This window comes from Tauraco erythrolophus, chromosome 26, assembly GCF_009769465.1.
Source record: "Tauraco erythrolophus isolate bTauEry1 chromosome 26, bTauEry1.pri, whole genome shotgun sequence".
Classification (NCBI taxonomy): Eukaryota; Metazoa; Chordata; class Aves; order Musophagiformes; family Musophagidae; genus Tauraco; species Tauraco erythrolophus.
The window spans coordinates 3,923,498-3,936,475 of record NC_141490.1 but is presented as its reverse complement, the minus strand read 5'-3'; the positions used below and the strand labels follow the sequence as shown (position 1 = coordinate 3,936,475).

The 12,978-nt window shown below is 47.6% G+C and overlaps 1 protein-coding gene across 2 annotated transcripts in view; it reads right to left on the bottom strand.

The window, feature by feature from the left end:
- The window catches only part of UBASH3B (ubiquitin associated and SH3 domain containing B), a 73,171-nt gene extending 60,430 nt beyond the window's left edge, over nt 1-12,741 (bottom strand). Inside the window, exon 1 of one of the 2 annotated variants that reach the window (XM_086626936.1) lies at nt 12,581-12,741. In XM_086626936.1, the coding sequence (XP_086483062.1) occupies nt 12,581-12,741 (161 nt within the window). The remainder of the gene's footprint in view (nt 1-12,580) is intronic. The other variant, XM_086626937.1, reaches the window with a different exon arrangement.
- Nucleotides 12,742-12,978: the final 237 nt, after the last annotated feature.

The window sequence follows — 12,978 nt, the reverse complement described above, 5'->3', positions numbered from 1 at the left end:
CTGCTTCAAATACTTTTGTGATTACAAAGATACTCCACAAATAAACTGACTGCATGTTCCTCACACTCACGACTAATGTGTTGCAAGCAGAAGAAAGATAAAGCAGCATGGAAAAAGGATTCCTTCTTTGCCATTACTTACACTCAACCTAAGAAACCACAAAATTTCATGTCTATTACTGAAATGAAAGTCACATCAAAGGTCCTGTAAGACTTGGGGATATGCTGCAGCAAAATTGAAGTAACATTTAGTAGGTGGAAAGTTGAGCTAGATGCCTGGAACAGGATCTAATTGCCGCATAAGAGTACATTTTGGTGTTACTTATGGCCTGATGGCAAATCCAAATTACTGAGATCTAAACCCAGTACTGCAAGAGACTCTTTGTGTCCTCAGGCAAATACCTGCTAATGCTTTCATGCTTTCTGGGAGGTGTTTAATTTGCAGAGACACTGAGCATCCGTTAGCCAAGATTTTCCAAAGTGGTTGCCGACTTCAGGTAATCCACTTTGAACCTCTGAAAAGGGCTTGGTCTCCAAACACAGCAAAGCACTCAGGTTTCATAGTGTATTTTGGTGAATTAGCTCCCATGTGCAAGGAAATAACCCCAAAACCCAGCAATACAACTTCTCTTGTGTGCTGCTAAGTAATGTGGGTTTTTTTATTATTTTTTGGTGATCTGAGGGGAACCACACCCTTTTTGTGGTCCATACACAACCCCTGTGCCCAATTACTATCGCAGCTCGCATCTCTATATTCCCAATCTTTAATGTATTTATCCTCCGAAACACCTGTGAGACAGAGTTACTATACTCCTCCACCAACAGGCACCCGAAGCCAAAAGAAGCACCTTGCCCTTGAAGCCAGCTGTGGTGTGAGGAACTGAGGCAGATGTTTCTCTGGCACATGCTGCCCTCACCCTTTCCCGTACCTGCGTAACTCACTGGCCATCAGGAAGGACTGAAGTGACGCCTCCGCCATCCTTCTCCCCTAGGACAAGAGGGTGACAGCAAGGATGTAAAATTCTCTCGTCCAGGGAGATCCTATGACACCTCAGCAAGCTCCTAGTCCTGTGGCTGGAAAGAGGCAGTGGCAGCAACAACTGCGGGGGAATTTTATCTCCTTTGGTCACGCAGACTGCTGGAGCAGAGGTGGGGGCAGGGAGTGAATGGAGGGAGGAAAGACCATTAAGACATGGCGATCCTGTTCCCATGCTAAGGGACTCCTAAGCCTACTTAGGATCCCAGTACCTACTTCACATGTAGTTCTGCCAATCTGGCATCAGGCTCTTGCAGCCCATTTCTGCGTCACCCTAAAAGAACCTATTCATTTGTTCCCTCCTGTTGTCACATTTTATCTGGGCAGCCTCGGCTCGACCCTTTTAAAGTTCACTTTGCAGCAGATGGGCCCATCCAAACACCATGTGTGAGCAAAGAAATCGGCAGCTGGTCCCAGGAGTTTCCTAGGAGAACACGGAAAGGATCGCAGCAGGCTGCCCAGCGCCCTCGGTTAGGCTGACTCACGCAAGAAGCCCGGCATGACACGTTTCTTGGGCTCTTGAGTCACGAAGACACAGCCCAGGCTAAAATCACAGGGGCCATGCCCTAGCAGCAGCTTCTCTCCATGCGATGCGCTTTCGGAGGAGTTGATGGCTGTGAAATGTCGGTAGGCATACGGGTATCGAACAAAACCCCAATGCACTTCTTACGTGCTGTTCTCCCCCTTAGAATTCCCAAGGGCTTAAAATCCTTTGGTCTGGATGAGGATCAGCAGCTTTGGGGCAGGAAGCGGAGGAAATAGGAAAGATACATTGACCCCCAAAGTGTCAGGATCTTCATAGGAAGTTAATTCCTCTCTCAGAGATGGCATCTGATGAACTTCTTAGGGAAGCTGGATGATGAAATGGAGAATTCTTATAAACAGTGACCTTTGCAAGTGGAAAATTTTACCTTAGGGAGAAAAGAGGAAATACCACGGGGGAGTGGGTCACATTTGCCCTCCCTCAAATTGTCCTTTTTTTTACCAAATCAAAGTGAGACTTAAAATACTCCCATACAGCTGGTTTCAGGTTGGTGTAAGGGGTCACGGTTATGCAGTCCACCCAACACAAGAGACCTCTTGTACACATCAAGGCTAACTCTGAGAAGAGAGGGGGTTAAGGAGGATAGAGGACGGATGCTCGTGCAGCAGTGGGCCTGTAGTCACTGCAAAACTGGAAGGAAACAGCATCAGCTGCCCTGTGCCATCACAGCACAAGCTCGTGCAGCAGTGTGCCTGTAGTCACTGCAAAACTGGAAGGAAACAGCATCAGCTGCCCTGTGCCATCACAGCACAAGCTATCTGCCCGCTGCGGGGAGCAGGCACGATTCGGGGCTCGGTGGACCCATCCTGATTCATCCCCTCCCCAGCCTGCTGCGCTTGGCTGACGTGTTCCAGACCGATTCTTGTTTACACACAGGGCTCTTTGCATTACCTGAGTGGTGTAAAAACCCTATTTCTCTAAAGGAGGGTTTCACAGCACTGAGAGCCGGGTTATTTCTGGGTAAGATGCTCAGCTGGTGTGTATTAGTATCGCCCCAACAAAGCAAACAGTGCTGGGCTGATTTACATTACCAGAGGCTTTGCTCTTTAGAACATGAATGCATTTATGATACAGCTGTGCTACAGGAGGGAGTCGAAGAAACTCTAAAGGGAATATAAAAGTGTCTTGAAAGGTGCAGCTGTAAGTTACATTTATTCCAAGGCTTGTTTCCGTTGCCCGTGGATTAGTGTGAATATGAACCAGACCCAATTCTTGCTTAGTTTGAGACTTCTTTGAGCGATGCCTGGGAGAACTGACTGCAACTTATCCATGGGTAATATATTGTGATTTGACACTTGCTAGGACTTGGCAGCTACTCTCAGAAAGAAATATTGATTGTGGAGAATAAATTCAATATAATGGTAGAACAAGGGAGCGGGACATCATTGACACCATTTACAGCCTGCAATTCTGGAGTGCCCTTTGTCTCGAGTGGATGGCAAATGTTAATTAAGGTGCCCTCTCTGGCATCAAGAGACGTGATGTATTGTCTCATTTTAAATTTTTCTGTCTGTAAAATGGGAACAATACTTATTTCAAAGTAGCTGTTCATAACAGCACCATTCTCATGCAGCTGTGAATTTTACCCATCAATCTAACTCGCTGTAACTATGGGAAACGACTGGGAGTAAAGGATTTTGGAGGCAATGCTGGGATCACTGCCTGTCAGCAGGAGATGATACCGTCTGCTTCCTCATGTGGCCTCTCCCTATCCCCCTCTCTAGAGACGTTTGCTCTTTCTGGCTCCTGTTTAGATTGCCAGCTCTCAGGAGCAAGGATGATATTTTCCTTTTTTGTTTGCACAGCTCCCAGCACAACAGGATTGTGGTGCATAAAAATCAGGCTTCTACTCACTGGTGCCATACAAGGGAAGAGCAATACTAGTGTTCCATGACAGCACAAATTCAGGGCTTGAAATTTTGCTCTCAGTGAAACGAGGAGCAGCTTGGAAGAAAAACAAGACCACTTTAGCTACTCCAGGTATTTCCAATGACATTCAACGCCATCTCCCTTCCTGCTCGGCAGAAATGTACTGAACATCTTGATCTCGGCCATTCAAGACAAGCACGTGCTCAGGGGCTTCGCTGAATCGGGCTGTTAACGAGCTCTGTGGCATGTAAGAACTCGCTGTCTTTCTCATTGGGCAGAGGAGAAAGCAAACAGTCATTTTTACAAATCGGGAGATGGAAAAACCTCTCTGAAACACACCTGCCTGTACCCCGGCAATTATTTCACAGTCGCCAACCACGAGCGATTAATTCTGCACTCTCATGAGCTGCGGAGCCTGGCTAGCGCCGCCGGGAAAGGGGAGAAAGTGGCACTCGCCTCCTTTGGTAACAGCAGGGGGTGATGGGCGCCAGTGAAATACAGTTAAAATCTCTTTTTAGGTTTTGTCGGGCTTTGAAAGGCCAGGGTGTTTACCAGTGTGCAAATCGCTGGGCATGCCTCTGCGTTTCCAGCCCAGGAGATGGACATCCCAGTGGCTGCTCGGGGCTGCTGCTTGCTCAGCCACCTGCCTAACCTTCCGCTAGCGTTTCCATGCTGGTCTCCTGCTGACCGACTGGCCTGCAAGGTGTTTGTGCTGGTGCTAACAGGAGACTTCAGTTCCAAGGACTTGGATTTGGTGTCTGGGGGAAAAGACAGGCATCAAACACACCTCCCGTCACTCCTTTCAGGTTCCGGTTCATAACTGCTTTCTTTCTGTTTAAATTTCATGCTGCTGCTCGAGTGGGTGACAGAAACCAGTCGGGTCCTGACGATACCCGTCAGCATATTGTCATATCTGCACATGCAACTCTGCTCTCCATGCCTATCTTTATTCTTTCGGGAATCCTTGTGAGAAAAAAAGGGAAGGCTGAGGCTTCCTGGGGAATGGAGGAGCGATGGCTCCTTCTCCCTGAGTGCGTGAGATCAACAGCCCTTGGCTGCATAATGTCAGTCGTGGGTGTTCAGGAGGACCTTAAAAAGCATCTTTTGCTGCCAGGGCTTGTCGAAGCTTCCGGAGAAATATTGGGAGAGTGGATTTGAAAGGGCAGCACCTGTGTCTTACGTGCACAGACAAGAGGTACAAGATGTCTAAAGCACTGTTTATGTAGGCTGTCAGCTGCTTTGTTGCAGTGACTGTAGCAATTCCCTCAATCTATCCTATTACTTCTTGCTGTTGTTTTTTTCCCGTCCACTCGACGTTGCTGTCTACGGCTGGGCAGCGCAGGAAACGGTGGGTACAGAATAATACCAAGCAAAGCCAAGGCCTGTTCTTTTCAGGTCTGTTTATACAGGGGGTGAGTAAGGCACAGGCGTCGTGGTGCACCCCATTGTAATGCACAAAGCCTGCAGCCAGTCTTGGTGATGGAATCCAAAACGCTGTCAGCTGCTGAACTACAGCTCTTTTGATGACTCTGCTTGTTGAGGATAATTAGACTGGTGCAGTACAGACACACACACACGGATGTCTCTATTCTTTTTGCAATCATGGAGCACATGCTGTGAATCCACTCTAAGTGCCAGTTAAAACCTCGGGCAACGTTTTCCAAGTGTGAGCAAGACTTGGGAGTCTCAGATTCACTTTCAGACATGACTTAGAAACGCAAGTCTCATCAGGAACCAGCCAGGTTAGCACTTGGCATTTAAAAGCACCAAATCGTCTTTTTAAAAAAACTTTTGCTCATGATCTTTCAAAAGAGCAGAATTCCTCCGTGACTTCTGTCAGTGGATTTATTCAGGAGGTCCAGAGGGCTGGCAGCACCCTTGGAGCATGGGCCCTTGCATAGCAAAGTGGCGGAACTAATCTAGAGGTAAATTTGCAGAGGGCTTTATAAGGAAACGCTGCGGAATTCTGCAGAAACAGGACAACACACTGCCACTGTCACCAAGCCTCCAAGGGGGAGGAATAATCAGCATTTTATCCAAACAAGGCTCCATTCAAATAGTCCATGCTGGATATCTGAAATCATGAGCTTCTCTAGCAAGGCTTTGTCTTGAGAATCTCGTCAGGAACTTTAAACTGGCTCCTGACAGTAGTATCAGGTCTGTGAAGTGAGAGAGAAAAAGGAACAGAAAAGGGAAAGATAACACTGGTATCTCTCTCACTCAAAACTGATATGTAGCTTGAAAGGGAATTGCATAACTAATCAAGTTATTAACTCTATGCGGTTTTGACACAGAAGGCACAAAGTAACTTCTAGGCTCTGTCAGAAACATGTGGGGTCTGGGTTGCACTCTCTGAAGCTCCTCTCCTTCCTGGCATGGAGGGCTCGATCAAGTCAGGACCTTTGCTCTAAAACAAAACAATCATCAGAGAGACAGAAGCACAGCAAATGTTTTCTTGTCACCATGTCATTTTAATACCAAAATGAACTACGTACTCAGGGACCAGGAAAGTTTCTAATATCTCTTACAGTGCTTGCCAAAGTTAGACAGCCCTGAAAAACACATCTCGGAAATCCAGGGATTGCTGTGTTGTGACTGACTTGCTTCCAAACCAGGAACTCACTGCATACAGTGATGCTACTTAGGCATTTAAATATGAGATCCCAACGAAGCATGGTGCGTAAAGGCACTCTAGAGGTGTTTTTTTTTTCCTGGACATGTGCAAGCTTTCTTTCTGGGCAGCTAGCAATTTCTGCAGCAAGTATTGCAGTGACTCACTGACCTTGGCTCTACTGTGAGCGATCTCTGTATAGGGATGCTCTGTCCTTAAACCTTTTCCTCAATGTTTGTGGCAGAAGCATTTTCATCGTCGATATCAGACCTGAATATCTGATTGTTCCACTTCTCATAACCATCAGATATGATTAATGGCAGTAACGTATACAGCATCCTGAATCACTGAGGTAATATGGAGTGCTACTGCTGCCACTATCATTTTACAGTACGATCTTATCACAAGAATGACTTCTTCAGTCATAGAATCAGAATCATGATTCTATGATTCTATGATTCAGCCTCTGGTATGAGAAAGTCTCTCTCCATTTGAAAATTTTACACAATGTCATAAAAATAGATGTTCTGCTTAGGCCAGATATCTAAGTCTTGTGATTAAGCTAACAGACTAAAACTCTACAGATTTAGGCACAAGTGCCAGCCTAACTACAGATTTGACGTATATATCTAAGCTTCTCTGTGCCTCAGTTTCCAGACTATATAGTGGAAATAAAGAGCCCTCTATGTTTTATCACTTTACATCTTTAAAGTAAGGAACTGCCTGATAGACATCTCCCCCGCACCAAACACAATGGAGCTGCTGGCACCTAACAGTCTCTGTACTGCAGTAATCATCTCAGTCCCACAGCAGAAATCTGCAATAAAGCCAATGAAAAAAAAAAAAAATCCATACGTAGAGCAGCCATGGGACCCAGTCCCAAACACACGTTTGCTCAAGCCCTTCTCGCAGTATCCATCGCACAGTGCAGACCTGTTGGATCTCTTCCAGCACAGATGTACAAAATTGTTCAGAGGCCTCGGTGCTCAACCTACGAATTGCAGTACACCAACTAGACCAGTTAATTGCTCAAACTCTTGCTCAAGTTACAATGCAGAACCTCATCCGTTAAACCTGGTGTGGGCAAAGAGCTGCATGCCTCGCAACTTGAGACAAAAGCTGAAACAGGGACACAGAAAGGGAGGGTGACAGTAGGGAAAGCCGGTCTTGTCCGAGTGATCTGCCGAAGGGTGCACCTCCAGCAAGTTCTTCCTCTTTTGCTATTCGTAGAGTGTAAACCGGTCACAGACGCTTCCTAAGAAGCTCCTAGTTGAAAACATTCATTGGCAGATGTCCATCAGCCTGATGGCTGACATGCAGTACTGGAAATGGAAGTATTTTGGTTAGACTGTTTCTCTACTGCACGGTCCGGTCGCTCTATCCAAGCCCAAAACCCACTGTCTTGAATGATGAGCACAGACAGAGCATTAGGGGAAGCTTTTTCCTAAGCCCTTGACACTAGAACACCTGCCTTTTCTATTCAGTAGCTGAAGATTTCCTCCAGTGCCATGAGCAAACTTGGAAGTCCACGTTCAACGTAGCTTTCTAAACTGTTGCTTCTAGAAACATTTCCATCCATCAACTTCTTCACTTGGGATGGGGTTTCCTTCCATGCCCCAGGCCAACACAAGTCACTGTGAGTCATGAAAACCCTTCTAGAGCTTGGGCTTAAGTGGGACGTATGCGATGCCTAGGTTTTCAGCTGGTCCTTTGTAGTAGGATGAATTTCAGCCAAGAGTACTTGCAGAAAACTAATACCCTGAAATCAAGGCCATGAAGGAACAGAAACCACTTCAAAATCCAAAGATTATCTGCAGCACTTCTTTTCCATGCAGTATTTTCCCAAATCCAGCTCAAACCCTTGAGGAATGAAAGACTTCGCAGCCTTTCTGTGCTGAAATACTGCTATGTTGCTAAGTCTGTTACTAGGCAAAACATGTTTTAGCAGCCTAGAAAACATTTTCAAAACACAAGAGATTTTACTGTTTGTAAACTGGATCTGAGCTTCTTTTCTTTGAGAATAATGAAACTCTTAATACTCCTAAATTCTCATCTTAGTGAGAAAGCAACTCAAAATCAGACTGGCTTGGTTCTATTCACGACCAGGGGAAATCTGGTACAGCTTTGTGAATTACCTCCTCTTCATGCCCATGAACGTAGAGTTAAACCCAGGTGGTCTTTTGTGGGAGGGAAGAAGGAGGAAATGCATAGCACAGGGGAAGCAGTGACATTGATTCACGGTAAACTGTACAATATTTCTGTCTATCCCATTTTTATGAGGGGGAAGTGTCTGCAATTATGTCCAGCGTCAGCAGATCCACCCAGGAGCACACCATTGTACATCGAACCATCATTATGGACCTGTCTGTAGAAGATGGTTCCCCTTTTTTCAGGCTGAGACAATGGGAAGGAACATCAGTTTAGTTTCAGAAAGCCTTGCCACCTGTGTCATGCTTATCAGGCAGAGCATCCAAAAAAAGCATAATGCCTGTAATTTAAGTGTTCTGTTTATGGACAGTGATTTACCCAGTTTGAGTAATGACAGGGGCCAGAGAATTATCTTCATTTTTCTAGGTCTGGATCTCTTCTGAAACAGTACCTCAGGGCTGTGGCTTGAATTCAGAGTTATATGTGGAAACTCAAGTAACGTTTTAAATTTTACATGTTTATATATTCATGCACATATGCACACCCAGAATTAAAACAAAGAAAGCAGCATTTTTTTCTTGTATTAGAATTTCAGCTTTCTGTTTTTGAGGATGTTTTGTAGGAGTTTAAATTCTGACATGAAACTTTTAAAACTGAATCACTGTTTTAAGCGATCTCCCGTAGTTTCAGCGGCCTGTAAACTGTACTGTGCTTCCCCTTATATTTACACTGAGGAAGACTACCAATACCTGTACACGGATTATCACACAAGAATGAGAGATGCTAGCAGTCAGATTAGATCTGTGGGTGCAACCACTGACAGTAGATCCATAATGAGATGAGGTACAGTATTTTGGGGCAACTGGGAAATGATAGTTGTGTGAAATCTCTTCCTAGAGGAGGCCTGGTCTTGTGTTTAGGGTCTTGAGACACTGGGGATCTGGTTAGACTTTGTGTGACTGGGTTAAAATGCTTGTCTCAGTGCCCAAATTGCAAAATAGCAATCATGGCATCACCTTTGACTTCCTTCCTTGTTTAAATCAGAAACTACTTGGGATAGGGACAGCCTCCTCCTACGGGACTAGACAGTACGTAATATAATGGGCTAATTGCAAAATAAAAAAATAATGATTGTGTGCTGACAAAAAAAACCCCAACAAAATAGAACAGCTCTTCACTTCATGGTAATAGTCCAAAGCAATGACGCACTACAGTGGTTTGAGCAATCGCCATCCACAGGTAAATGCATCCAGAGGTGGTTTGTACAACACTGCATCGCCGGGTAATTTACAGTAGCCCAGCTGAGTGGAAGCTATTGCTGGGAAGGAGGAAAAGAGACAGACAGACGTCTGTCCAGGAGCATGAGAGAGAGCTCCTCTTCTACCTGTGCCGACAAGGACTTTAGTGGGGGAGTGGGGAAAACCTCGAGGGTCTCAGTCTGTGTTGTGGGACACTGACATCAGTGGAGCTCTGTTAATTTCAATGCCTGCTCTCAATTTATCTTAGTTCAGAAAAGAAGGATATGTCCTTCTTTGATGGACGCTTTACCCCCAGTCCCTGATAAACCACATGCAGGGTGGACAAATGAAGGCTTATTTAATAATGCTTTGATTTGAACTACAGATCCACGGCAGTTTTGCACTTGATAGGTGAAGCATAAACACCTATGACATCCTCTCCTGGTTTCAGCCTAGCTCATACCGTTTTCTACCCTTAACTGAGCTAGTCTATACTAACCATCCAGTAATAGTTGGAAATAACGTCTAGTCTTTCACCTTTGATTATTTTAGCATACATAGGGTGGAAGTGGCTTGCCCAAAGTAGCACAGAACCAGGAAGATAAAATGAACACGAGAATCCCCAGCTCCTGCCAGCAGTGCAAACCCAGGATCATCCTGGCCACCTGAGCTCTTATGTTTGTTACAAACTGTAAGCATGGAGAAGTATTATCAAATAATGAACTATTTCAGCTTTGACGAGACAAAAGCTGACCTGTCTGTTGGTAGGGGTGTGAGGACTGGAGCTGAATTAGGAGCTGAAAGTTAGGCAATGTGAGTACTCCCCAGGACCTCAGTACCACACCCGAAAACAGCACTCTTGTGATCTCCAGGTAGCTCCTGTGCCTCTTACTCTGGCTTCAACAGTCCTCTCTGTCCCCTGCCCCAATCAATCCCCCTGGCTCGAGCAAGAAGCCAGGAGACCAGTAATGCCAACACCGATGGCATTTTGTGACATGCCTGACAGACTAGTCTGACAACTCAGAGCTTTGTTTCGCCTAAGCCACCCAAACAGATGGTCACCAATTTTACGTACCAGCCTGGCTTGTGTTTGTACGCAGATCTACAGGCACAGATCTGAAACGATTCTGTTCGCTGAATTCTCTGTATTCTGTTTTAACCCTGGGTTTGGGGTAGAAAATAAGGGTGGGAGAGTTTTGGGAGCAGGCTCAAAAGGGGTTTACTCTACTGCTACTTCTCAGTAACGTCTTTGGGAGACATGGTGTTTTTAACTCCTTGGCAACTCAGTAATCTCCTTCATTCACACTTGCAGAGTAATATGCTGTGAGTTAAAAAGCAGCTTCTGGGAAGCAGCAACCTTTAGGGAATGTCATTTTGCCACGCGGTCCTCTCTCTCACGCATCCGAACCTGTGTGCCGTTCCATAGCGTGCCCTTGGTGGCAGTACTCAGTGGTTTGGTTTTAATTCTGCTTTGCTTCTTATCTAAATGTTAACGATGAATTATTTGTAGTATTTCCAGCAGGCTGGAATAGGGGTACTAACTGCTACTTCAGATCAGGAAAGTGGTCCCCTCCCAGCAGACAGCTGACATGTCGAACAGGGTTATATCACAGTATCTTGGATTTAATATCAAGACAGTTCTACTCGGCTGACTGGTTATATGTGCTATAAGTACTCTGCAGTTGGGGATAGTTTACCGCTTTCTCTGGCTTGCTCTCTGTGTTTAACCTTCCCTATCTCGTGTGATGAAGATCTGAGTCTATTTTTGTCAAATATTAAGAGGTTTTTTGAACAGGAATATGAACCACTGACATAGTTACTCAGCTAACGGTTCAGTAAGACCGGGGCTGACTGTCAGCCTTGATGGCACTGTTGTACAGGTAATAACTAGTTTCATTCATAGTATCAAGCTGTATTTTCCTCTAGCTACAATGCAAGAGGCACATCTGTTCAACCAAACAAGCAGAGCATGAAGTCACCAGTCTCCTACTATCTCTGGAGGCACTGTATATAAATGCTGTATGTTCATTTCAACAGATAACTATAGATCACTGACAGACATAAGGAGTGTTAAGTAGGACAATGGAAAACACACATTAGATGTGCTGTATGTGCTAGTGGATCTACGGCAATCTCATGACTCTAGAGATGACACGTCCTTAAAACTACACGTGTGTATCTCTATTTATAAAAGAATTGCACAAAGACAGGCTGCAAAACCACTGAGTTCTGACTGGTATCAACAACAAAAGGAAAACTTAAGCAGATCAAGGAATTGTCCAAATCCCTGCTGGTTTCATTTGCATCCTAAAGCGCACAGTCCCACTTCAGGAGTCACTACGTTTAAAACTGGGAGAGTCATCATTAAGTTATCATTAGGTTGCTGCCTAATTAATTTAAAGCATAAGAACAAGCAGGGAGATTACACCAGGGCGTTACTAAATTGGGCGAGAAAAACCTACCACTTCGGACCACGGAAATTTTCTTCTACTGCTCCGTTCCTTTTTGGTCCACTTGTACGCGGATTAAAGAAAATCTCCCGGGTGACCGAGTTAGCCAAAGCAACTGCGCCAAGGACTCCTACATCGTCCCTGTAACGATGGGCTCTGATCTCAACCAGGGGTGCAAAAACCGCCTCCCTGCCGATCCCAAATTTTGCAGCGGTGCCTCCCGGGCGGTGCAGGCGGGCGGCGCCGGTGCCCTTCAGCACCCCGGCTCCCGCAGGCGGCGGGGACGGGACGCGGCGCGTCCCGGGACGGCACCTGCCGCCCCCCCGGCACCTCGCCGCCGCCCTCGCCCCCCGGAGCCGGGGCAGCGCTCCCGCCTGCCTGCGGCCGCCGCCGGGAGACGCGACCCGGCGCATCCCTCGGCCCCTACAGCATCCCCGGGCCGCTCCGGGAGCGCATCCCCCCGCTGCCCAGGCCGCTGCCGGGAGCGCATCCCCGGGCCGCTCCGGGAGCGCGTCCCGGCATCCCCCGGCGGCCGGAGCTCCCTCCTGCCGGCTCCGCTCCGCGCCGCGCCGGCCGCCCGCGGCGGTCGGGAGCAGCGAAGCAGAAAGGCGCCCGTCGCTTCTCGCCGCCGTAAAACGCAGGGGGGAAGAGCCGCGGGGGGGAAAGGGGCCGTGCGGCGACTTACGCCCGGGCTTTGGGGAAGCCCATCGACAGCAGGATCTCCAGCGACGAGCCATGTTTGATGGTCCCCGCGCGGTGCTGCCGGTTCCGCCGGGGGATGACTTTGCTGTACAGCTCCTCTTTGGCAGCCATGGCGTGCGCTGCGGGCTGCCCGCGCTGGGCCATCACGCAGCCATCGCCGCCCGCGCAGGGCCATGCACACCCGCAGCGCCCAGCGCCCCGCCGGGGGCCGGGGCAGAGCCCTCCTCCGCGCCCGGCCCGGCCCGGCCCGGCCCGGCCCGCCCGCCGCTCAGCCCCGCGGCCCCGGCCGCCGCCACACGTGCGCGCCCCGCGCAGCCCACGCCGCCACCGGCGACTCCGCCGCAAAGGCTCGGCGGGCGGCGAGCAGAAGCCGCCCGCCCC